Source organism: Antechinus flavipes, chromosome 3 (genome assembly GCF_016432865.1).
Source record: "Antechinus flavipes isolate AdamAnt ecotype Samford, QLD, Australia chromosome 3, AdamAnt_v2, whole genome shotgun sequence".
In the NCBI taxonomy this organism is placed as follows: Eukaryota; Metazoa; Chordata; class Mammalia; order Dasyuromorphia; family Dasyuridae; genus Antechinus; species Antechinus flavipes.
The window spans coordinates 29,380,121-29,404,219 of NC_067400.1; the positions used below are offsets into that span (position 1 = coordinate 29,380,121).

General features: G+C 41.4%; 1 protein-coding gene across 9 annotated transcripts in view; it reads right to left on the reverse strand.

Annotated features, from left to right (window-relative positions):
* TNIK (TRAF2 and NCK interacting kinase) overlaps positions 1-17,292 on the reverse strand; it is a 413,088-nt gene extending 395,796 nt beyond the window's left edge. For 5 of the 9 annotated variants that reach the window (XM_051983158.1, XM_051983157.1, XM_051983159.1 and 2 more), the window contains exon 1: positions 17,009-17,290. In XM_051983158.1, the coding sequence (XP_051839118.1) occupies positions 17,009-17,065 (57 nt within the window). In that variant the 5' untranslated portion in view covers positions 17,066-17,290. Of the gene's footprint in view, positions 1-17,008 lie in introns of all 9 variants that reach the window. The other 4 variants (XM_051983153.1, XM_051983152.1, XM_051983150.1 and 1 more) reach the window with 2 other exon arrangements.
* Positions 17,293-24,099: the final 6,807 nt, after the last annotated feature.

Genomic DNA, 24,099 nt, shown 5'->3' on the forward strand with positions numbered 1-24,099 from the left:
GTGGCTTAGAGTTTTGGCCCTGAGAAGAGTGGAGAAAATATCTTTTCCTCTTTTCCCAAATTTAACGTGTATATGTCTTGTTTGCACATTGTTGTTTGCTTATTTTCTTCCTCATTGGACTATAAAACTCTGAAGGCAAAGACTGTCTTTTGCCTTTCTTTGGATTCTCAGTCTTTAGCACAGTACCCAATGTATAGCAGATGTTTAATAAATGCTTCTTGACTGACTAGAATATTGCATATACTATTAGATTAAGTTTAGATTAAATAAAATCGTTGTTAAAATAATTAACAACTTCAGTAAAGTTGCAGGATATAAAATAAACTGATGCAAATCATTTCTATGCATGACCAAAAAAGCCAGATTCTCAGTCCTTAGCACAATACCCAATATATAGTAGGCATTTAATAAATGCTTCTTGACTGACTAGAATATTGCATATGCTATTAGATAAAGTTTAGATTAGATAAAATCATTGTTATAAAATAATTAACAACTTTAATAAAGTTGTAGGATATAAAATAAACTGATGTAAATCATTTCTATGCATGACCAGCAAAGCCCAGGGGAGGGGGAGGGAGAGAGAGCGAGAGAGAGCGAGAGCGAGAGCGAGCGAGCGAGCGAGCGAGCGAGCGAGAGAGAGAGAGAGAGAGAGAGAGAGAGAGAGAAGAGAGAGAGAGAGAAAAAGACAGAGAGAGAAAGAGAAAGAAATAACTGTAGATAATATAAAATTCTTGGGAGTCCACCTGCCAGACAAACCCAAGAACCATATGAATACATTTACAAAGCACCTTTCATACCAAAAAGTCAGATCTAAACAATTAGGAAAATAATCAATTGCTCATGAGTAGGCTGAGCTAATATAATAAAAATGAAAATTTACCAAAATGAATCTACTTATTCGATACCTTACCAATCACATTGCCAAAAATTATTTTATAGAACTAGAAAAACAAACAAAAGTCAGCCAGAAGAACAAAAAGTCAAAAACATCAAGGGAATAAATGGGGGGAAAATGTAAAGGAAGGTAATTTAGCCATACCAGATCCAATACTACATTATAAAGTGGCAATCATCAAAACTCTTTGGTTCTTATTAAGAAATAAAGTAATGGCTCAGTGGAATAGGTTAGGTATATAAAATACAGCAGTAAATGACTATAATAATCTATTATTTGATAAATCCAAAGATTCCAGCTTCTGGGATGAGAACTCAGTACTTCACAAAAACTGCTAGGAAAATTTGAAAATAGTATAGGGGAACTAGACATATAGGAACATCTCACACCCTGTACCAGGATAAAGTCATTATAGGTACATGATTTAGACAGAAAAGGTGATACTATAAGCAAATTAGGAAAACAAAGAATAGTTTGCCTACCAGATATTTGGAGAAAGGAAGAATTTATGACCAAACATTATATAATTCAAAATTGATCATTTTAATTAAAAAGATTTTACACAAAACCAAGTTAATCGAGATTAGACAGAAAGCAGAAAATTGGGACAATTTTTGCAGCCAATTGCAACCGATGTTTTTGATATAAAGACCTAATTTCTACAATATATAGAAAAGAGTCAAGTCTCCAAATGATAAACGGCCAAATGATATAAATAATTTTCAGATGAAAAAATTAAAGTTATCTATAGTCATATGAAAAATGTTCTAAATCACTGTTGATTAGAGAAATGAGAATTAAAACAACTCTAAAATACCACTGCATACCTATCATAATGGCCAATATGACAGAAAAAAAAGAGAAATGTTGGAGAAGAGGGGGGAAACACTAATGCATTGGTGGGGAAGTTGTGAACTGATCCAACCATTTTGGAAAGCAATTTGGAACTATGCCCAAAGGGCAAATCCTTTGATCCAGCATAGGACCTCCTTCTATATCTCAAAGAGATCATTTAAAAGGGGGAAAGCATCCATGTATACAAAAATATTTATTGCAGCTCTTTTTTGCAAAGAATTGGAAACTGAGGGAATACCCATCAATTGGGAAATGGCTGAACAAGTTGTGGTATATGAATGTAATGGGATACTATTGTGCTGTAAGAAATAATGAGCAGGTAGATTTCAGAAAAACCTGGAAGAGCTTGCATGATCTGATGCCAAGTAAAGTGAGCAGAACCAGAACATTATACACAGTAACAGCCACATCATGTGATGATCAACTATCATAGACGTAGCTCATCTCAGCAATACAATGATACAAGACAATTCCCAAAGACTCATGATGGAAAATGCTATTTACATCCAGAGAAAGAATCAGGGAGTCTGAATGCAGATGAAACACAGTGTTTTCATTTTTATTGTTTTTTTGTTCTCGTATTTTTTCTTTTGTTCTCGTATTTTTTCTTTTGTTCTGACTCTTCTTTTACAACCCAATATAGACATATGCTTTACATGATTGTACAGGTATAAGCTATAATAGACTGCCTGCCATTTTGGGAAGGGGGCCAGAAAAAGAGGGAGGGAGAAAAAATTTGGAACTCAAAATCTTATAAAAGGGAACCTTGAAAAGGTTTACATATAATTGAGGGAGGGGAATTACTATTAAATGGGAATGGGAGGAAATCCTTGTTATAGCAGTTGATTTACTGGGTAGGGTGAAAAAAATTATCAATAAAAATAAGATTTAAAAAAATCACTGCTCATTTTAAAACTACTTAAGAGTCTAGATTTTTGAGGCTGCTCAAGGAAAAAAGCTTGTATCTCTGAGCTACCAAAGGCCTCAAGCTAATTGGCTAATTAAGCTTTTAAAAGAATCACAAGGAAGAAAGAAGGGAAAGTTGTGGTGTTTGAAAGTTGTTCCCAAGAGATTGAGTTATTTTTAAATAATTCCTAGAAGTCCAAGCCTTCTGGGTAATGTGTGAATCACTGGAAAAGAAATCTGGCTTCTGGGGGCCCAAAGCTAGATCCCAGAAAGGTCCTGCAAGGATTTTACCTTGAATCAACTCCTTTGGATGATACAAACAGGTTAATCAGAATTGGACCTCTGGGCTTCTGAAAGAAAGAAAGAGCTCTGGGCCACCCATGTCCCACCCTGAACCTGCTTGGCAGACTTCCAGAGGGAAGGCCTGATGGACTCTGCAGTTACTGGTTGTGACACAAGGCACGCTGTCAGGGGATTTCTCCAAGCATACTCACTCCCTAGGCGTAAACATTTCAGAATGGTTTAATTTAGAAAAGGGTCTCTATATGATTGGTGATCTTAAATCTTGGAGATAGCTTGCCCTCTGATGCTTGGACCGTGGCTTTCGAGCTCTACCAGGGCTCTCCTGCCTTGGCGTTCTGGACTCTGTATATACACACACAAATACATATATGTCTATAAATTACATATACATTCATTCCACAATATTCCACATTTAATCATATAAACACACACACACTATATTCTGGTTCAATTAATTTCCACCTTTATAAAATCTAACTGCAATAATAGATTCGGATAACAAACTGGGAACCATTGCCTGTTTTCAAAGTGTCTTTTGTTCAATGAGAAATAGGGAAAATAAAACCCTCTCCAAATCTGGGCCTCCTAGCTGGCCTAGCTAGGAGGACAGAGAGAGAAATGCACGGGAGGATCTGGGTGTCCGGGGAGGCATTTTACCCACAATGATGTCCGTGAAGCTAGGGTAGGGGCCATGATGGTAGAGTGCCGATCAAAAAGACTCATGTTGGCAAGTTAAAATCTAGCCTCAAGTACTTAATAGCTACATGACTATTTATCTCAGTTTCCTCATCTGTAAAATGAGCTGGAAAAGGAAATGGAAAATCCCAAATGGGACCATGGGGAGTTGGATATGACTGAAAACACCTCATGTGCATGAAAGAAGGGTCTGAGGAGAACTCACTAATCAACATATAATAAAACAGGTAACTTCTACAATAGTGGAAAGTATACCAGGTATGCTGTCAGAGGGATTGGGTTCAAATCTCAGCCCTATTACTTCCTGCCAGTATGATATTAGATAAGTAACTTGTGTAAAATGAAGTTATTATTATTATTAAAGCTATTCTTCCTGTCTCCCAACACACCTCCAAATTCACAAGTCTCCACATCCATGTGGATGCTGGCCACATCTTCTCCCAAGTGTTCCTTTCTTTCTCTTCAATCCAAAATCTTCATGGTTTATGTCCTTGTTGCCTTTCTTTCCCTTGCCGGGGTCTCTATATCCAGCATCCCCCCTTCCAATCCATCTTCTTCCTTGCTGCCAAATTGATATTCCTAAAGTACAGCCCCGACGCCCTCTGTACCTAATAGTAGACTTGAAACTTATTGGATAATTAATGCTTCTTGTTGGGAAGTAATCACAAAAGGCCTCATGGGCTTGAAATGAGCTTTGAGGGAAGATATGGATTTGAAGAAACAGTTAAAGAAGGAAAAAAAAAAATATATATATATATATAAAATATGCATTTGAAGAAATAGTTAAGAAGGAATATATATATATATATATATATATATATATATATTCCAGGCATAGGAGGATGAGCAACAGAAAAGAAAAAGGAAAGAGATGGAATCTTGTGTATAGGGAAGGCCGGTTGTGGCCAGAATGTGGACTCTGTGGGAGAGAAACATGGATCATCAGCCTGGAAAGGTAATATCAAACGTCAAACAGAAGCAAATATATTTTTATCTTAAAGCCTTCTGAAGCCTTCTGAGACGGGAGTGACCTGGACACACCTGGGCTTTGGATATACCAATTTGGCAGCAGTGTGGAGAAAATAGATTCCCACAACATTCCCCAGTGCAGCCAAATAAGATTAAAATGTAACTGGGAAATATTTTTTTTCTTGTTTTTCAGTTGCTTCAGTTTCCATCATTGTCTGACTCTTTGTAACTCTATTTAAGGTTTTCATGGTAAAGATACTGGAATGGTTGGCCATTTTCTTCTCCACCTGATTTTACAGATGAAGGAACTGAAATAAACAGAGTTAAATGAGTTGCTCAGGGTCACACAACTAGTAAGTGTCTGAAGCCAGTTTGAACTCACAAAGGTGAATCTTTCTTACTGTACCTTATCCATTGTACTACCTAGCTGCCCCAAGAAATACTTAACAAAAATAATTTTATTTTATAAAATAATTTGACAAAAATAATAACATATAATATTTGACAAAATAAATAAAAATATAATAAAACATATAAATCTTTCTGACTGTACCTTATCCATTGTACTACCTAGCTGCCCCAGGAAACATTTAACAAAAATAATTTTATTTTATAAAATAATTTGACAAAAATAATAACAAATATAATATTTGACAAAATAAATAAAAATATAATAAAACACATAACATCACATTTTAGAACTAAGTTCAATCTATGGCCCAGAAGGATCTATATAAATAAATTAGTGTCCCTCATTTCTAGTTGAGTTTAACACCACTGTTCCAGTACAATGCCTTCATTCTAGATTACCTGAAGTCACACAGTTACATAGCAGCAAGGATCTCAGAGACCATCAAGACCTCCTCCATTTTACAGAAGAGGCACAGCGAAATGGAAATAGTCGCATAAAGGAAGTTCATGGGAAAAGCCGGGATTTAAATACAAGTCTCCTGGCTCTATCTGAGATTTTTTCCACTATACTGACGAATTAAATGAGTGTACAACAAAGGATATTGCTGGATCCATCAACTACATCAGACTGCTCAATACTGCCAAACTTCCAATCTCATTGATTAAAAAACAGTCATTATAAATAAAGAGCTATTGAAAATTCATTTTTCCTACAATCAGTACCATGGAAACTAACAGGGCTTCTATTGGGCTCCATCCAAAGACAAGCCAGCCCATCTCAGCACTTCTCTCCAGAGTGTGCCATCTTATGGAATTAAAGCTTGCATTTTGCATTAGGAACCAGATATATGCTGAAGGTCTGGATCTTTAAAAAAAATCTTAATTTCTATTTTGTCCAAATATTTACCATCTATTAAAGGGTTTCCCATCTTTGTAGTCACTGGATTCACAACTTCAGAATCATATTCTATTCTGCTTTCATCCATACTTACTATGTCTAATTATTAATGCTAAGTCCTGCTAATTCTGCCTCTGGAGCATCTCTCAGATCTTCCCCTTCTTTCTACTCCCACAGCCACCTCTCTAGTTAACACTTCTCCACTTAGACTGCTGCAACAATTCTTTGACTTTATTCCTGGTTCACAGTCTCTTTTCCAACCAATCCTCTGCACACTTGCAAATATTATTCTCTTAAAACAAGTGTCCCTTGCTCAAAAAGGAGCAGTGGCTCCCTTTTGATTGGGATAACATTCAAATTTCTCATCTTGGCATTTAATGTCTTTCACAACTTGACTTTAGCTTCATTAATTCCCTTCATGTACATAAGCTTTCAGTCTACTTTCCCTTCTTGAAGTTCATTTCCCATCTTCACCTGTGTCATTTGCATGGGCAATCTCCCCCATCCCCACCAGAATTTCTCCTTCTACTTCTTTATCAACTTTAATTCCTTCAACTCATATATTATCTCCTTTGGGGATGCAAAGTTAGTGGTTAGTATTCCCTCCCTTTCCCCAAATGATTATGTTCGATCCACCCAGAAGAATATAAACTTGTAGTGGGCAGGGACTGTATTATCTGTGCACCTCTATGGCTTAGAGCAATACCATGTAACAAAGTAGGGACTTAATGAACACTTGATGGATTGGTTCAAATAATTTCAAGGGTCTTATTTAAAAAAATAATAATAATAATATAATCCAAACTAAAAATAAGGAAAACAAACTGTGATATTAGAGAAATATGTTAGGAACTGTCAGTCCCATTCAATTGAGGTAATATTTGTAAACCAGTTATCATAATGCATGGCACATGGGTGCTTAATAAATGTGTATTCCTTTCCCATCTCTGTTCAGAAACACACTTCTGAAGGACTTAATAATAGGCCAGGAATTGTGTCTTAATATAGAAGACATGATTATTATTCTTAGGATTCTAGAACTTAGATGGCCACCTAGTTCACCAGCCCTAGCCCCTTAATTTTTATGGTTGAGGAAACTGGAGCCCTGGGAGATTAAATTACCTTCAGGAGGTCACAGATGTAGTCAGCATCAAAGGTAACATTTGATTCCAGGTTCTCTGTCTCCAGAATCAGTGCTCTTTCCACTAAACTATTTGTTTTGCTGATGGCATAGTAGGAAAATACTTGACTCTGAAATCAGAAAACCTGGCTTCAAATCCAGCCTTTAGCCCTTACCTGACCAGATCACAAGTCTGACTCTCAGTTTCCTCATTTGAAATAGTGAGTAGATCTGTTATTGTCTGTTTGCATTTTTATTTTCCTTCTAGAGTTATTTTTACCTTCTTTCTATATCCAATTTTTCTTGTGCAGCAAGATAACTGTATAAATATGTCTACATATATTGTATTTAACATATACTTTAACATATTTAACATGTATGGGACTGCCTGCCATTTAGGAGAGGGGGTAGGGGGAAGCAGGGGAAAAGTGGTAACAGAAGGATTCACAGGGGTCAATGATGAAAAAGTACCCATGCATATGTTTTGTAAATTAAAAACTATAAAATTAAAAGAAATAAAAAGAAATAGTGAGGAGGCTGGACTAGATGAGGTGGCCTGAGTTTCATACTATAGGATCCTACCAAACTAAAGAATGGAACTCTAAGAAGAGTAAACAATAACTGTTATCAAAGGAGATAAGACTCAGATCTTAAAAAAAAAAAATGCACCACCTTTTTTGCTTCCCAGTCCTTTACTACCTGGATTTGTTTTTAAATCGCCTGACTTTTTTTTTTTTTTTTCAAATGGTCCCCTAGAATTTTAAAGGAACTTAGGGCTGTAAAGATTTGGTTGTGAAATATCAGCCACCAACCCTCACAATCACTCCAGGCTAGACATTTAAAGATCCTGGAGGCTGCATTTTGTTATGACTTCCTGTTTCCTAGAAGACAACTATTGGCCTAATCAGTCATACAACAAAACAAGTTTTTACCCCGAGGTTCAATTCAGTAATTCAACAAGTGTTTTGTTGTTCCATGTGTCATCTCTTGGTTTCCTGGCAGAGATACTGCAGGGTTGGCCATCTCCTTCTCCAGCTAATTTTACAGCTGAGGAAACTGAGGCAAACAGAGTTAAGTGACTTGTTTAGGGTCCCACAGCTAACATCTCAGACTGTGAACTGGAGAAGATGAGTTTTTTTAATGCCAGGCCTGGTGTTCTCCAAGGCTGGACACTTTATCCACTGCATCACCAAGCTGCCTGTGTCTCACGTGGCCAGTTCTGGTGGCCTTCAACAAATCCGCTAAGCTCCCAATTGGTTTAAAACATAGTAACAGAATGGGAATGCAAAGGGAAAAATTAATAAAAATTTCTGCCCTCAAAGAGAGCTCAAATCTAATCTCAGACACTTGTTATGGGGCCCTAGCAATCACCTAATCTTATTTGCCTCAGTTTCCTCATGTGTAAAATGAGCTGGAGAGGGAAATGGCAAATCACTTCAGCATCTCTGCCATGAGAGCTTCCAAAAGGGGTCATAGAGTCAGACAACTGAGCAACAAAATTTCCCCATTTCCAAATTCAGGAAGTTCCTATTTCCTATACAGATAATACCTATTCTAGCCCTTCTAAAAGTACAATACACACACTGTTCTTGTGTGTGTGTGTGTGTGTGTGTGTGTGTGTGTGTGTGTGTGTGTATATTTTTGCTTGGATCTGTGAGTCTGTCAGGGCAGGGAACTCCTAATATGGAAACTTCCTCCATGGATATAGATCTGCCACTCCCTTACAGATAGTATTAATGGGAGAAACACTGTACTAGGAGGCTGTACATTGCACCATGATTTACACCTTGTTTGTCCTTCCTTCCAAAAGGACCCTGACCTCAGGAAGATGATTTCATGACTTGCAAGTGAATTGGAATTAAATGAGTCCAAAGACACTGGTCCCATTCCTCTGGAGCCCTCTAGGTCCAGTTGCAAGATCTAGATCAGGATTCCTGGAAATGGCCTCTACTGCAATAGGAAACCTTGGCCTTTTTTCAGCAAAAGCCTTTCCCAGGTCTCAATCTGACTGGGGCAATGTCTAATCAGTGATTAGGGGTAGGTATAGAGAAAAAAAAAAAAATCTGAGAAGGGAATACCCTCGGGATTTTAGTCAAAACAGAAACATTTGCTAACTACACTCCCCCTGAATCATCAGAACTTAAACAATGACCAGGTGAGATTCAGACTGACTGCCCTGGTTGGCCAAGCCTTGAAAGCCAGAGTGATCTGGGTTTAAAGTATGGTCCTTTAAAAAAGAAATCTAGGCAGAAATCAGTATGTTTTAGAGGTTCAGGTCTCCTGCACCCCACTGGTGTTCTGTGCTGGAGTCTCAAAATTTGTCCATATGTATGCACCCATGTAAATGCAAATATGTTTGAATATATACAGATATCCCAGATAGAGTAATCCCATAGATTTATTGTGTCTGTATGAGATATAACCTTGTGTGAATACTCTGGTTGGAAAGATAATAAATACTGAGATGAAAACATGTGTGTGTATATGTATATGTATGTGTGTGTATATGTATATGTATGTGTGTGTGTATACATACGTATATATGTGTATGTATACACACACACACACACACACACACACACACATATATATAGGATTATAAGTTTTAGAGGAAACTTTGGGTCTTCTCCCTCAGCTTCCTCTTTTATGGTTGAGAGAATTCAGGCCCAGAAAGTGGAGTCATTTGCCCAAGTCATACCAGGGGCTGTCCTTGAAGAGTTTTTCTTCTATGTTCACAGGTTTCAAGGGTCATCTGTGACCATTCTAATAGCATCCTACATGGATATTTTTTAAATATTTCATTTCCATAATCATTAGCAATTACAGCTTTCACCCACCGAGTCCTCTGACTTCAAATCAAGTGCTCTTTGATGCTCTGTATCACACTTCCTGATCTAAATGTTTAGCAAATTTTAATTCACTTAAACATATATAATTGAAGAATTTCAAGTCGCTCCTCTAAGATTACTTGTGACGACTTTGGATAGAAAATGTCAGGGCTGGGAATCTACTGGGAAAACAATCTTCACCTGATAAAGGAAGAAAGAGATTAGAGCCAGAATTTATGCAACATTGTCTAAGATTTCCTTCACCACCACCACTATTTCTTGTATTTCTATGCTCCAAATAAAAGGGCAGTCTAAGAGTATCCTTAGAATTTTCTGTTCCATACTTTTCTGAGTCCGATCAGGTTCTCCTGTGAGATTGTCAGTTCCATCAGCAAGACAGAAGGCCCCTATTCAGCGCCAGGCCATCTTTCACACTCAAGTCCTAAGCAATTCTTTGGAACACTGCATTAGCTACTGGTTGTTCGATGACTTTGCCCCAGAGTAGACCCATCACACCCTCAATCATCAGGTCTCAGTTGCTGCTTTAGGTACCGAGCCCTCCTCCTTCCATCACTGACTACATATGGAGTCTCTAGCTTTCAATTTCAGGACAGAGAAGTGAAAACCATTGATTGTCAAAAAGCCAAATAGATAAGCTAGCAAGCCAATGGGAGAGTTCTGTGGAAGTGCCATATTGGGGATTCATCCCTTAAAAATGCCCTATGACTTCCTACATAATGAGCTCAAGACAATCCACCTTTCTTTTGTGCTGAAGCCTCTACTGAGTAAAAAGAAATCCTTATCAGGGCCATGTATGGGACATGGGTGTTGCTACTTTCATATTCTTATAATGATCGGAATAATCCACCAGACAATAGCAAAGGATTCCCAGAAAATGCTTTTCATAGACATGTTCAGGAGGGTTCAGAGTCATTTTTATGATGAAAACCTGATGGAATAATATTCTGTTAATATATGATCAGCTTAATAATGCCACTGCTGCCCACCTCCTAAAACTGTCTGAATTAAGGCCATGCTCAAAGTGTCTAGACTCATTAAACAATATTGAATAATAAATGTTTTTAGTTGATTGACTGAAGAAAGAGTGGGGCCTCCCGAGGGTGTAATTCTTACTACCTGTGTTATCTTGAGCAGGTTATTTCAATTCAGTTTTCCCATCTATCAAATGGGAGAAGACTGGAATCAATGCTCTCTAAACCTTTATCCATTCCTAGCCCTATAACCTCGGTTACAAAAAAAATGAAAAATATGTTTAACACCAACAAGACCAATTTCTATCTACTGCAATCTCTGGATTTCAACCCCCCTTTTCATAAACTGGGAGGCACTTTAATATAGGGAATATGTGGATTTAGGGTCAGAGGACCTGAGTTCAAATCCCATTTATTATCTATTATCCCGTGGTTATTGTTCAGTCACGTCCAACTCTTTGCGATCCCACATGGGGTTTTCTTGGGAAAGCTACTGGAGCGATTTGCCATTTCCTTCTCCAGCTCATTTTGCAGATGAGGAAACTGAAGCAAACAGGGTGAAGTGATCTGCCCAAGGTCATACAGCTAGTGAGTGTCTGGAGTCACATTTGAACCCGGGTCTTCTGGTACTCTATCCACTGTGGCACCTATCTGCCTCCATGTGACTTTTAACTCTCTAAAATCCAGTTCCTTTCTGTAAAATGAGAGGCTTGATCCAAAGGATTTCTAAAGTGTCTTCCTAGGAAAATGAAGAGACTTAAATAACCTCAAAGAACCTTTCCAATTCTAAAATCTACGATTCTATCTCTTTTTTTCTAATTACTTCAGTCCCCACCCCCACTGAAGTGCCAAAGAAAAGATGTTTACCACTGCATTGTTTCTCTCTCATTTTAATAGGTCATAGCTGACTTTTAAACAGTACTTTCAAGTTTGCACATTATTTTATAGGCATTATTTCATTTGAGCTTCATCCCCATCTTGTGAGAAAATCACTAGGGAGATTATTATTCCCATTTCTAATATATATTAAAAAAAAAAAAAAACAGGCTGAAGGGAAATAACCTGGCAGGGTCACTCACCTGGTAGGTATTGGAGGTAATATTCAAACCCAAATCCTTTCTGACTCAAAGTCAGGAGTTCTAGCCATTATACCACGCTGATCTCATTATTTTGACCAACCCCATCTCTCCAATTCTAAAAGAAATATTCAGCCAGAATAGAGCTCTAATTGGATGAAGGTTCAAAAAGAGATCTGAGAGAGAAGGAAGTGCAGAAAATGGATCTGCGATTTCCACTGACATGATAAACTCTCAATGGGGGGGATTTGCTATCAAAACCAACAGGCACATGCTCTACAAATTATAGTATCAGACAGTTCTGTGGAGTTGTTCAGCCGAGAGGGATCCAAATATAGGATTTAATCCTAGGAACTCCAATGGTATCCATCCACTACCCCATACTTTCTCTCTCCCACTTTTTAATAATTAAGAATAATTTAATAATAACATTGACTTCAGAGCTTTCATATTATTTTCTTTATGTGATAATCTCCTCAAAAACCTGGTGTGAAGTGGAGAAGATAAGGAATGGGAGACACAGAAATACTTGCCCAGGGTCACCAGAGTAAGAAGGGGGATTCCTGAGCCTTTTCGCCTCATGTTCCTAGGATCATAGATTTAAAGAAAGAAAAGCTCTTTAAAGCTATCTAATCTAACCTCATTTAACAGAGGAGGAAATTGAGGCTCTGAGAGAAGTCATTTGCCCAAGACACAGATAAATAGCAAAAACAGGATTTGAAGGCAGATCCACTGCTTTCCATTGTACAGAGATTAATCCATTTATTCAAAAGATTATCATATTGATGGAAGTAGATCCATATTAAAACCTCAGGATCGGTATTTATCAATGTATGCATCTCAGGCTAGCAACAAATTCTCTCTAATGTGATATAATCGAGGCTTATTCCAAACCTAGGTTTGAATATGCAAATTGGTTTTCCAGGTCTTATCAATCTATACATAGGCATGTATATTAATGACAATGCTATTATGTGTGGACAAGTCTATATTACCTATGCTGCCTTACCTACAGAAAGATGAAAAATACACGTGTGTTAAGCACACCCACCCACACACCATACACATTTCCCCTCCCTCCTTCTCTCTCTCTCTCCTCCCTTCCCCCCTCCCTCCTCTCTCTCTCTCTTTCCCTCCTTCCCTTCTTCCTTCTCTCTCTCTCTCTCTCTCTCTCTCTCTCTCTCTCTCTCTCTCTCTCTCTCTCTCTCCTCTCTCTCTCTCTCTCTCTCCTTCCCTCCTTTTCTCCCTCCCTCCCTCTCCTCCAAAATCACACATTGATTGCTGGAATAGTGGGCTACAAAGTGATCATTCCCCGGAGATCTCTAAGAAGAGAACAATCATACTCCATTGTTTAATCATTCACCTCTTACAGGAAGCATGTGGGTCAGGATACCTTTTTAGGGGAGGCAGCAGACTGGAGGCATCTGGTACATCTATGATCTGCCTGAAATCAGGTGTTTTTCTTCTTTTCCAAACACTGAAATTTCATTAACCTTGTCAGACTACTGTCATGTTTAGTGCTCAGAATGATTCAAATTCAGTCACGGAGGGTGATGGAAAGTACAGAGTATTTGGTGTTGGGAAACCTAAAGAATCTTCCAGTCTCTTCTCCCTAAGTATCTGTGACCTTTGTTGATCTCTCTGAAACTCAGTTTCTTCCCATATTTAAGTAAAGGGAGAGAAATGGTTGGTTCAGAGGATCTCCAAAGTCCCTTTGGCTCTAACGTTCTACAAAACCACTGTAATTTCTCAGTCTATTTGTGACCCTTGTGACCTCCGCCAATCAATGATAGATATGTTGGGCATGGCAGATCCATCTTCTAACTCAATAGGAATCCTCTTCTTCTCTCACTTAGAAACCATCAAAATGCTGCATAATGTAAATGATAGTAGCTGTAAGAGGTTTCTCATTTAAATTATGCATTGTTACTATTTTGGGAGAATTCAGACACAGTTCCAGGCTGGGAACGCCAGCTGAGGACAATATGGAGCCAAAAGGAGGATGAAGGGCTTTCACAGAAAGGACTGGGCACTGTGTATCTGATCCCATCCCAGAGCTGGGTCCAGGTTCTACAAACCATCCTCGAGGCCCTGAAGTATCTGGAGGATTGCAGCTTGCAGGCAAGGCATCCTGAAAGCTCCTGACCTTGGCAGCCTTTCAGGAAACTCCACAATAGCCCTGCTTTTCTAATCCCAAGTCGGGTTTCTCAGAGCAGGAAGGCTCTACTTCATCTGGGAAGGCAAGAATGATTTTGATCTGTGAAGATCCAGGAGATATCACTCACCCTTCCTATCCCTCTTCCTCATCGAGAGCTCTGCTATGGATCCCATAGGAATCATTCTAGTTTGGGGGCAATTTGGCATCCTGCCTCAGCCTAAGCTGTGTCTCCCCATGGACTCCTCCCTCGCCAGTGCTCCTTCCTCCTGCTCTCGTCCCCGGTGCTGTGCCATTGCCATCTTGCCTCCCACCCTTGCCTGGCAGCATGCCCGAGAAGCGGCCGGCCCCTGGCTTGCTGGTCAGTTCCAGTACGGGATCCCAACTGGGCATTCTGAAACACTGGCGAGAAAGGCAGAGGAGCAAGAAGGTGGCTACGGAGAGCACCAGGCCAGCCCTACCCACTGGTTATGGCTGCTGCCAACGTAGCCCTGTGTGCCTTCAGATTTGACACAGGCTTGCCCAAAACCCTCCCTGGGAACCGAGATAAAGGCGAGCATCGCCCTCAACTTGGAAATCATCAAAGCTCTCCCCACAGAGGGAACTGCCTGGGATGACTATCCTAAGAGAAACCGCACATGTGATTCCCATTGTTCCAGTCCCTGATACCCGATTCCCATTTTCTCTGCACCTTGAACTACTAAGCTGCCACCGCTCACTCTCCTACAACCACACTACTCAAGGGTGCAGAAAGTAGGACATAGGAATAGCTGCATTTAATAAAGGAAAAAAAAAACTCATGGTAAAACTACTCACTCACAACCTCAGAGCCCCTTAGCTTTGCCAAAATGGTCACCACAGACCGTCCCTTATGAATGGGGCATTCAGCAGGGTAAGGGTTCCCCAAACTCTCATGTTAAAAGTCGAATGAGCTTCACCCTCCCCAATACAAGACTGAATGGTCACATCTCTGCAAACGCTATGGCTACTCCTTCAGACTTCGAACTGTCGTTTCCCCCCTTCCCCCAACATGGACCAAAAGAATGGAAAGTTGGGGGTTGGAAAAGGGAAAGGGAGGGAGGGAAGAAGGAGAGAGAGAGAGAGAGAGAGAGAGAGAGAGAGAGAGAGAGAGAGAGAGAGAGAGAGAGAGAGAGAGAGAGAGAGAGAGGATTCAAGTGAGTGGTTATTCCAAGAAAATGTGCCAAGATTTTCTCCATCACAGTAATAGCTCCCTAAAATACATGAAAAGAGAGGGAGGATTTAATGCAAGGTTCTAAAGCCTTAAAGAAATACTCCCCCAGCTAATAATAATAATAATAACAAAATATATGGCATCCCTTGGAAACAGGCTTTGTCCCCCCAACCCCCCACCAGAGAGAACATAACAGGCATTTGGGATCCTCCACCTGCCCATTCAGTTTCACTGACCCTGGACCCATCAAACGCAGGGAAATGCTATTTTTGTAATATGCAAAGCTAATGAGCATTTCTTAAATTGGTCCCCAATCTTCTCCTCCTCCTTTAAAGTCCTCCACCCCCATCTAGTTTTCAGTAGGCAGCGTTTCATTAAAATGGCAAGAAAATAAATCCCCTTAGCTTCAAATGTTGGGGGGGGGGAGGGAGAAAAGAAAACATCCTGCCAGCATCGAGGTTTCTGATATTTGGCTGTTAAAAACCACGGGCGGCGGCAAAATGGATTCTATCTTAGAGATGTCTTGGTCAATACAGAGCATCGGGATCCGAGTGAGTTTCCCAAGAAGGTGAATTGGCCTGATGGCGGGTCACACTCACACACACACACACACACACACACACACACACACACACACGAGTGTCAGTCAGTCTCTCTCTCTCTCTCTCTCTCTTTCTCTCTCTTTCTCTCTGTCTGTCTGTCTGTCTGTCTCAGATTCGGAGCTTCTTTTTCGGTTGTCACAAAACTGAAACATCACTGGAAACACCAGCAGCCTGAGCTAAGGCGGAGTTCGAGGCTTAAATAAAGGTGACTGGGGGAGGGGAGGTCGGTGAGCCAGCCCCGAAGAGCGCCCTACAGGAGGGGAAGCCAGACCCGGAGCATGGCTGAGGGGGAGGCGAGGGGAAATGTTGAGATGGGCAAGTCCGGCATAGCCATCCTGCCTTCGAGGCCGGCTTCCCTTCCCGACGCCAGCCGGCGCTCCCGGAGAGCTGGGCTCTAATGAAAGGCTGCAGGTAGTAGCCCTGGGAAAGCTGGGAGAGGGCTGGGCTGGATTACCCGGGACCCGAGTCCTGGCACCGTGTAGCCGATTCCGAAGGGGCAGCGCCGCCTGGCAGACTGCCTCGGAGAGGTGGAAGCCTTTTTGCACGCTGATTACTATTGTATTCTCGCCCAAGGGGAATTGCTCCGAGCCTTCCAGCGTTCGCCCGATGCCCGCCAGGAGTGGGCATCAGGGAGCAGGTGGCTTACAGTGGCCCTCTTGAGCTGGGTGTTGTACACACAGCCCTAGTGAAAGGTAAACGGCGGCGTGAGCTGCTCCTACACACACACACACACACACACACACACACACACACACACACACACACACACACACCACACCACACCACTACGATACACCCGGGCATCTCCTTTCTAAGCATCAAAGCCCTCCACCCCAGTCTATCCATCCGTCCGTCAGTCAGTCAGTCCATCGGGGCACGCGTCCATCGCCAGCTTGGAGCCAAGTGCCTCTAGAGCAGCCCCCCGGATGCAAACAGCCCCAAGCAGATCCCTCCAGAGCCCCGAGCCCCCAGCCTTCTCCTCCTCCCTGCGTCGCTCCCGTCCCCACCCCCAGCCGCTGTCCACTAAGGATGGATGCCTCCAGATGGGGGGATCCAGACGCCCCGGGGAGGAGAAAGAAGGGAGGCGCCGAGAGCGCCCAAGCTCACCCTCAGGGCCGAGAGATCGATCTCGTCCAGGCTGCGAGCCGGGGAGTCGCTCGCCATGTTGGCTCCTTCGCCGGGCAAACGGAGCCCCGGGCGCCCCGGTAGTCCCCTGAAATGCCCCCTAGCTCTAGGGGCGGGCCGTCCTCATGCGGGTGGGGGTCGAGCCCCCCAGCGCCCTCCCGCAGCAGTCCGAGCAGTAGCAGCTGCAGAGAGCGAGTGAGCGAGGTCCGGTCGCCAGGCAGTCCGCCTCGGCTCGGCGCCCTGCCCCAACAGCACCAGCAGCAGCAGCAGGAGGAGGAGGAGGAGGAGAAGGAGGAGGAGGAGGACGAGAAGGAGGAGGAGGAAGAGGAGGAGGAGGAGACACGAGTGGGCTGCTGCTGTTGCTGCTGCTGCTGCTGCTGCTGCTGCTGCGAGCGGCCAAGGCGGCAGCGCAGCGCTGCTAAGGGAGCCGAGGCTGCGTGGGTGTATTTAAATGGGACATGCTTTTCTGCTGGTGCGTGGATGGCGGCTGCATTGGCTGTTATAATGAGACTCTTCAACTCCTCCACTCAGATGGGGGGAAGAGCGCCGCACCGAAGTGTCTATCATAGCTTCCTGGGAGGAGTAAAAAAAAAAAAGAGAGAGAGAGAGAGAGAGAGAGAAAGAGTGGGAGGGGAGGGGGGGAAGGGAGGGAGAGAGAGAGAGAGTGAGAGAGAGAGAGAGAGAAAGAGAGAGAGACGGGGGGAGGGAGGGAGGAAGAGAGAGAAGGCGTAGCTTCCACCAGTTCAGGAGAGCCAGCGTTTCCTGCCCCAATCTCTTGCACCAGCCCTTTTGGGGGACCCGAGAGGTGGAAGGGAAAACATCTCACCGCTCCCCACCCCCTCCACCTCCACGCTCCCGGCACATTCGCCGCTTTTTGGGGCTGGAGCTGATAGAACGTGCCTGAGCATACAGCGAGCCCGCGGGGGTGGGGGCTGTCAGAGAAAAGGGGAGAAATTCTCTCGCTGCGGAGCTGGGGGGGGGGGGGGGACGTTGCAGCAAAAGAAAAAGAGATTTTTTTTTTCATTAAGCACCGGACGATGTCTTCGCCTTCTACATCAGGGTCCATCTCCCGATGAGCTTAAGAAATGAGGAGAAATAAAGGCCATCCCCCGCCCTTACGATTATTTTTGCAGGACTAGAGTAGCCCGGCCCGCCGCAGCAGCCGGTGCATATAAGGACTGATATAGCTTGGAGGGAAGGGGGGAGGAGGGCACGAGGGTAGGATCGGCCTCCAGCAGTGGGCAGCACGCGTCCGGCGGAGGAAAAAAAAAAGCGAGAGGGAAGCAACAGCAGCGTGCAGGTCACTCACTGGGGCAAAGCTGAAATTTGCATAAGCAACAGGATTGGGGTCAGCTCCCGGCCCCTAGCCCCTCGTTCACGGTCACTCGGGCAGCTTGCAAAAGCTTTTTGCAGAGAGAGGATGCTGAGCCTTGGAGGGGAAATCGACACCCACCTCCTCCGCGTCCCCACCATCTGGGTTGCCAGTGCCCGCAATCCCCCCGGGGAAAATGCCCTCCAGTGGGGAGACCTCTCCTTCCCGCCTGGACGACCCGGGCGCCGGAGCCCTGGGCCAGCAGAGGCTGCCTAGCGCTCTTAACCTGGATTTAAATTTCTGTCCGCGTCTCACTGCTGACCTGCACAGATTGATAGCGAAAGTTTGGCTGCCTGGGAGCCTGGAACATACAAGATGTAGGAGTGAGAGTGAGTGGATCTTTTAGCCAATTTCTCATCTGCATCCCAAATATTTACAGCGCCTCGCCGCTATAGTGTGAGGCGGCTCGTGAAGTCGCTTCCCCCTCACCCCCAGCCCCCAGCGCGGCTTCCCCTACGGCCCTGGGCGCACGAAAATGGATACACCAAATGGAAACTCGCAAATGGAGTGTTGGTTACAAATAGAATCGGGAGCTTTCAAAGTGCTCCATTCTCCTTTGTTAGAAACAATCTCGCTCAAGCCAAGTGCTCTGAATGGCTTTGCTTGTGTATAAGGAAGAATACCAGCTTCAGAATAAAGCTTTTGAATGAGCAAGTGAATTATAAACGAGTGAATGAAAAAAAAAAGTCAGGGAAGTTAGCTCAAATGTTGGCAATTTATTCATGGCATTTTAAAACGATATCGGGCACCCCCTGGACTGTGTTTTCATTAATGTTGGTATTTATAAAGACTGATGGAAATGATCATGCACCATAGATTTTGACAGATTGATCCAACAGCTCGCTCGCCACCAAAATTCATATGACTAAGTTTTGCCTTTAAGCCTGGTACCTGTATTATTAATACTAACAGGAGCTCAGAGTCACATGATGTTCTTTACAAAATGCTTCCCTCCATATCATCTCGTAGTTATCCTCCCAAGAGCCTTAGCGAATGAGACAAGTAGGGCTAGAACTGATCTCAGAGACCACTGGGGCCAAATCCCTCTTTCCAGATGAGAAATCGCGGGTCTACGAAGGCCGAATGTATGCCCAAGGTTTCGAGGTTAGGAAGTGACTGAATCAGGATTCCAACTCAAGACAAATCCATCCTTCTTCCCATTTTTTTTTTTTTTTTTTTGTAAGGAACATGCAGTTCAACAAATATCTATTAAGCACTTTCTGTGGGTCAGATTCTCTGCTCAATTCAAAGACCAAAAATGAAAATCCCCTGACTGCACTGACTCCACTAGCCTGAGGGTGATAGGGGCTAGGTGAGAATAGAGATGAAATCACTTGCCAAAGGAGTTTTAGCTAACTCCTGGCTAGCTCCTAGAACCCAGGACTTCAGACTCCAGTTCCAAAGTAGTTTCTGCTAGGAGAAAGATGTTCCCATTTGGAATGAGGGGAATCTCAGAAGGCCTATCTGGAATGAGGGGATTTCAGAAGGCATTCACTGCAAAGGCACTTGGTAGAAGCAATGATTGCAGTTAAATTTGGGAGGAGAGAAAGGAGTTAGATTAGCTTGACCTCTAATGTCTCTTTGAGTTCTATATCTATAATAACTATTTCCTCACACATTTTTGTAATAGGCACCAGCACTCAGTGATGTCAGAAAGGGGTAGGAAATTGTCCTTCCTTCCTTATTCTCTCCCATGTCAATTTCCTATCTAGATCTGACTTATGATTAAAGTGTCAGAGTCTGCTCTGGGGAAAATAACATCACAAATTGAATGGGGGCAGGGGGTTCAAACAGAATTATTTTCTATCAACCTATGGTATCTGTCGTTCCTATTTAAAAAAAAAAAAAAGAACAATGACCGACTTGCTTGAAACAACAGAATGTTTTTTCATTCTTAGGTTTATTTTGAATATAACAAAATGCAATAGCACTCACCAATCAGGAGAGAACAAGTCACTTTAGATTTGAAATAACCCTTTTAGTAAGAATTTTAGAATTCTTGCATTTTACAGCATGAAGTCTAGCTCAGTCAATAATCTGGAAGAAGACCTGTTTTATAAAGTAGATGATCTTAAATAAATAATCAATGATTGTCAAGAATAAATCTGCAAACTTGAAACAATTAAAAAAAAAAACCTGAAAGAATCCCTTTAGGCCCCCAGGATAACATATCGTAAATTATGGCTCTGGAAGGAACTAAATTATATCTTTATTAATGGAAGCAATTTGGGGGCCCTCTAAATAGGAAGACCAAGTTCAATAGATTTGTATTTACATGTTAGAACTGTGGGAGAAAAAAATACCATTTTCCTCAGTTCATTTACGGTCCACTGATGTGTATTCTCTTCTACCTAATGTCTGAGGTCTGCAACCTCAGTGAGGTTTTTCTCCCTTACCCTACCCCCAAAGCAAGCTCTTTCTGAGCCTTGTCCTTTCTGCCTCCACAATCCAGTCCAGTCCAACAAGCGTTTATTCATTAAGGATCTGAAAAAGGAACTGGACAAGGCACAAGGGATAGAAAGACAAAAACTTGAAAGCAAACAAACAAAAAAATAATCCACTCTGTTTTCAAGAAACTTATACTCTACAGCATAGTCTCCCTGTCCTTAACAATTATAATAGTTGGTCCTTGAGGCCAGGGATCATATTTTTGCCACTCTTTGTATCTCCAGAGTTCAGCACAGTATCTTGGGACTTAGGATTCCAAAACGAAACCTTCATTGGAGCTCCCCTTTTCAGCACCATTTGGTGTGATGTTTTTTTCCTTTAGATGATTGAGAATGGGTACTATAGTTCTTTTTCTTAGTAATTATTTAGCACAGAGTAACTAATAGCTACTTGATGGACAACTGGGAGGATACATGTAAACATGAGGGTCTTTGTATTTTTATTTGGACTCGATGCATCATTAGGGAACTTCCAGGAGGAACCTGTCTCTTCTAATCCCTGATTCTCCTTACCTGGGGCATTGACTTGGCCAGGATCACACCAGTGTTTGTCAGAGGAGGAAATTGAATGCAGGCCTTCCTGACCTTGACAAGAGTTGCTTCTCTAAACACACACACAAATAAATGTAAATATACACACACTCCTATATGTGAATACATATCAATGTCTATCCAGATATGGATAATGGGCAACCAGGTGGTGCGTAGTACATAGACTTCCAAGCCTAGAATCAGGAAAACTCCTGAGTTCTAATCCACCCTCAGGTATTTACTGGCAGTGTGACCCCAAATAGGATCACCTTAGCAAAGGTAGAGTGGTTTGCTATTCCTTCTCCAACTCATTTAAACATGAGGAAACTGAGACAGTTATGTGACATATCTCAGTGCCTAGAATTGGGTCTTGCACATATTAGACTTTTTTTTTTTAAAATCAATAGGGGTTAAGTGACTTGCCTGAGTTCTCACAGATGGGAAGTATCTGCTGCTAGATTTGAACTCAGGTCCTCCTGACTCCAGGAGTCACCTACCTGCCCCTACATATTAGACTTCTGATAAATGTTCATTGAAATTTGTCAATTGTAGTGATTTAGTTCAAAATTAAAGTCTACTGGGTGCAAAACACTGGAATCACCATGACATTTAGGGCAGTGCAAACGACACAGTCCCTGTCCAGCGGGAACTTACATTTGGGGAGGCAACCCCAACACTGAGGAGGAAGAGAACTAGCATTTCTCTTTACTTTGGGGTTTGCAAATCATTTTATGTTTTAACTCATTTGATTTTCACAGAAACCCCATGAGATAGGTATAATTATTATACCTATTTTGCCAATGAGAAAACTGAGACCAAAAAAAGATTAGATGATTTGCTCAGGAAGGGTTTTTTAAATTTAATTTATTTTAGTTTTAATTTATAGAATAAAACAAGTATTTCATAACATAGTATAGTAAAAAATGATTTCACATGAAACTGCAAATCTATTATGTACAATCTGCCATTCTTTGAAAATATATAATAAAGATATCATGTTCATTTCTTTTGCTTTCCATTTTTTCTTCCCTCCCCTTCTAGACCTAAAAGATGGCTACATTAGACACACGCGCACACACACACACACACACACACACACTCGTATTATTTCAATACAATTGTTTCCCTGTATACATACATATGTACATATATACACATGTATCTAAAATCATATATGTGCATTGTGTAAAACAATTTTATATATACTTCTATTTATCAGTTTTATCTTTAGATGCAGATCATAGATCCTTTCTAATTAATTTGGGTATTTATAATACTCAGAATGATTTAGCCCCTCAAAGCCATTCTTAAAATAATACTATTATTGTATACAACATTCTCTTGGTTCTGTTCATTTCCCTCTTCATTATTTCATGCAAATCTCTCCATGTTTTTCTAAGATCATCAAGCTCATTATTCCTTATAACACAGCGGTATTCCATCAGCTTTTCTATTTAGTTCTCTCTGACTTTCAAGACAGTCCTCTCTTCCCTACACCCCCTCCCAAAAGACCCCTACCTACAAACAATGTGACCTTGAGCTCTCCAATTCATTGAACTAACATGGTCAATTTTCAAATGCTGGTGATTTCAACCCAAAAGTTCTGTTTATGGGTTGGGTCCCAAATTTTAATTTTTTATTTTAGTTCTTTGAATATTAATATTTTATGAAATGCAAAATTGGTTGCAGGCTGCCAGGAGTACATCTCCTTAAATGCATTTTAATTGATTTGTCTGACATCAGAGACTTATTTATTTACATACTTATCTGCAAGGTTAGGAGAGATTCATTTGGGATAAGTTCGCATAAGATTCATAGAGAGTAAGGGTTCATAACCTGCAATCCCTTAACTTGGTTTTATATATATATATATATATATATATATATATGTATATATATATATATATATATAGAGAGAGAGAGAGAGAGAGAGAGAGAGAGAATACATATATGTATATGTATTGTACACACACACACACACACACACACACACAGAGTCATCAAGAATCTGATATTTGGATGGAACTGAGACTTAGTAGACAGGATGATGCAGTGGATAGAGATCTGGATCAGGAGTCAGAGGATCTGAGTTCAAATTCTGTCTCTGAGACTTATCACTTCAGGTTACTTAAACAAAACACTCACTTAACCATCCTTTTGACCGTGTAAAGTAAGGAAATTGGACAAGATGGATGTGGAAAGTCACTTATAAATCTAACATACCATGTTTCTGGGATTTTCTGATAATAATAATTCTGACAAGGATATGAAAATTCATTCACTCTATTTGATAGTAAAATATAGGGGAAATTTGGTGAGTGTTCCCTAGGACCCCTTCCCCATGCCAGAAAGGAAGGTCCAGCAACTTGTCACTCTACCTCTGAACATTTGCCAATAATGACAATGGCCTCTGTCCAGAATCTAATTACAGGAGACCTGACCTGCTATTTAACAAAATATGGCTGCTCACCTTCTGTGGTTACAAAATACTGGAAATAAAATGAGTGCCCATTTATGGGGCAATGGTTCAACCACCAGTGGGATGGAAATGTGACCCAATGTTATCATTATCATATAAAAATGACATCATTGATGAAAGGCTATGAAGAGTTCAGAAAAATGTGGAAAGATTTTTATGAACTAAAGAAGGGCAAAGAAGGCCAAAACCAAAGGAACAATAGATACTCAAGACAAAATAATAACAATGACTAACATTTGTGTGG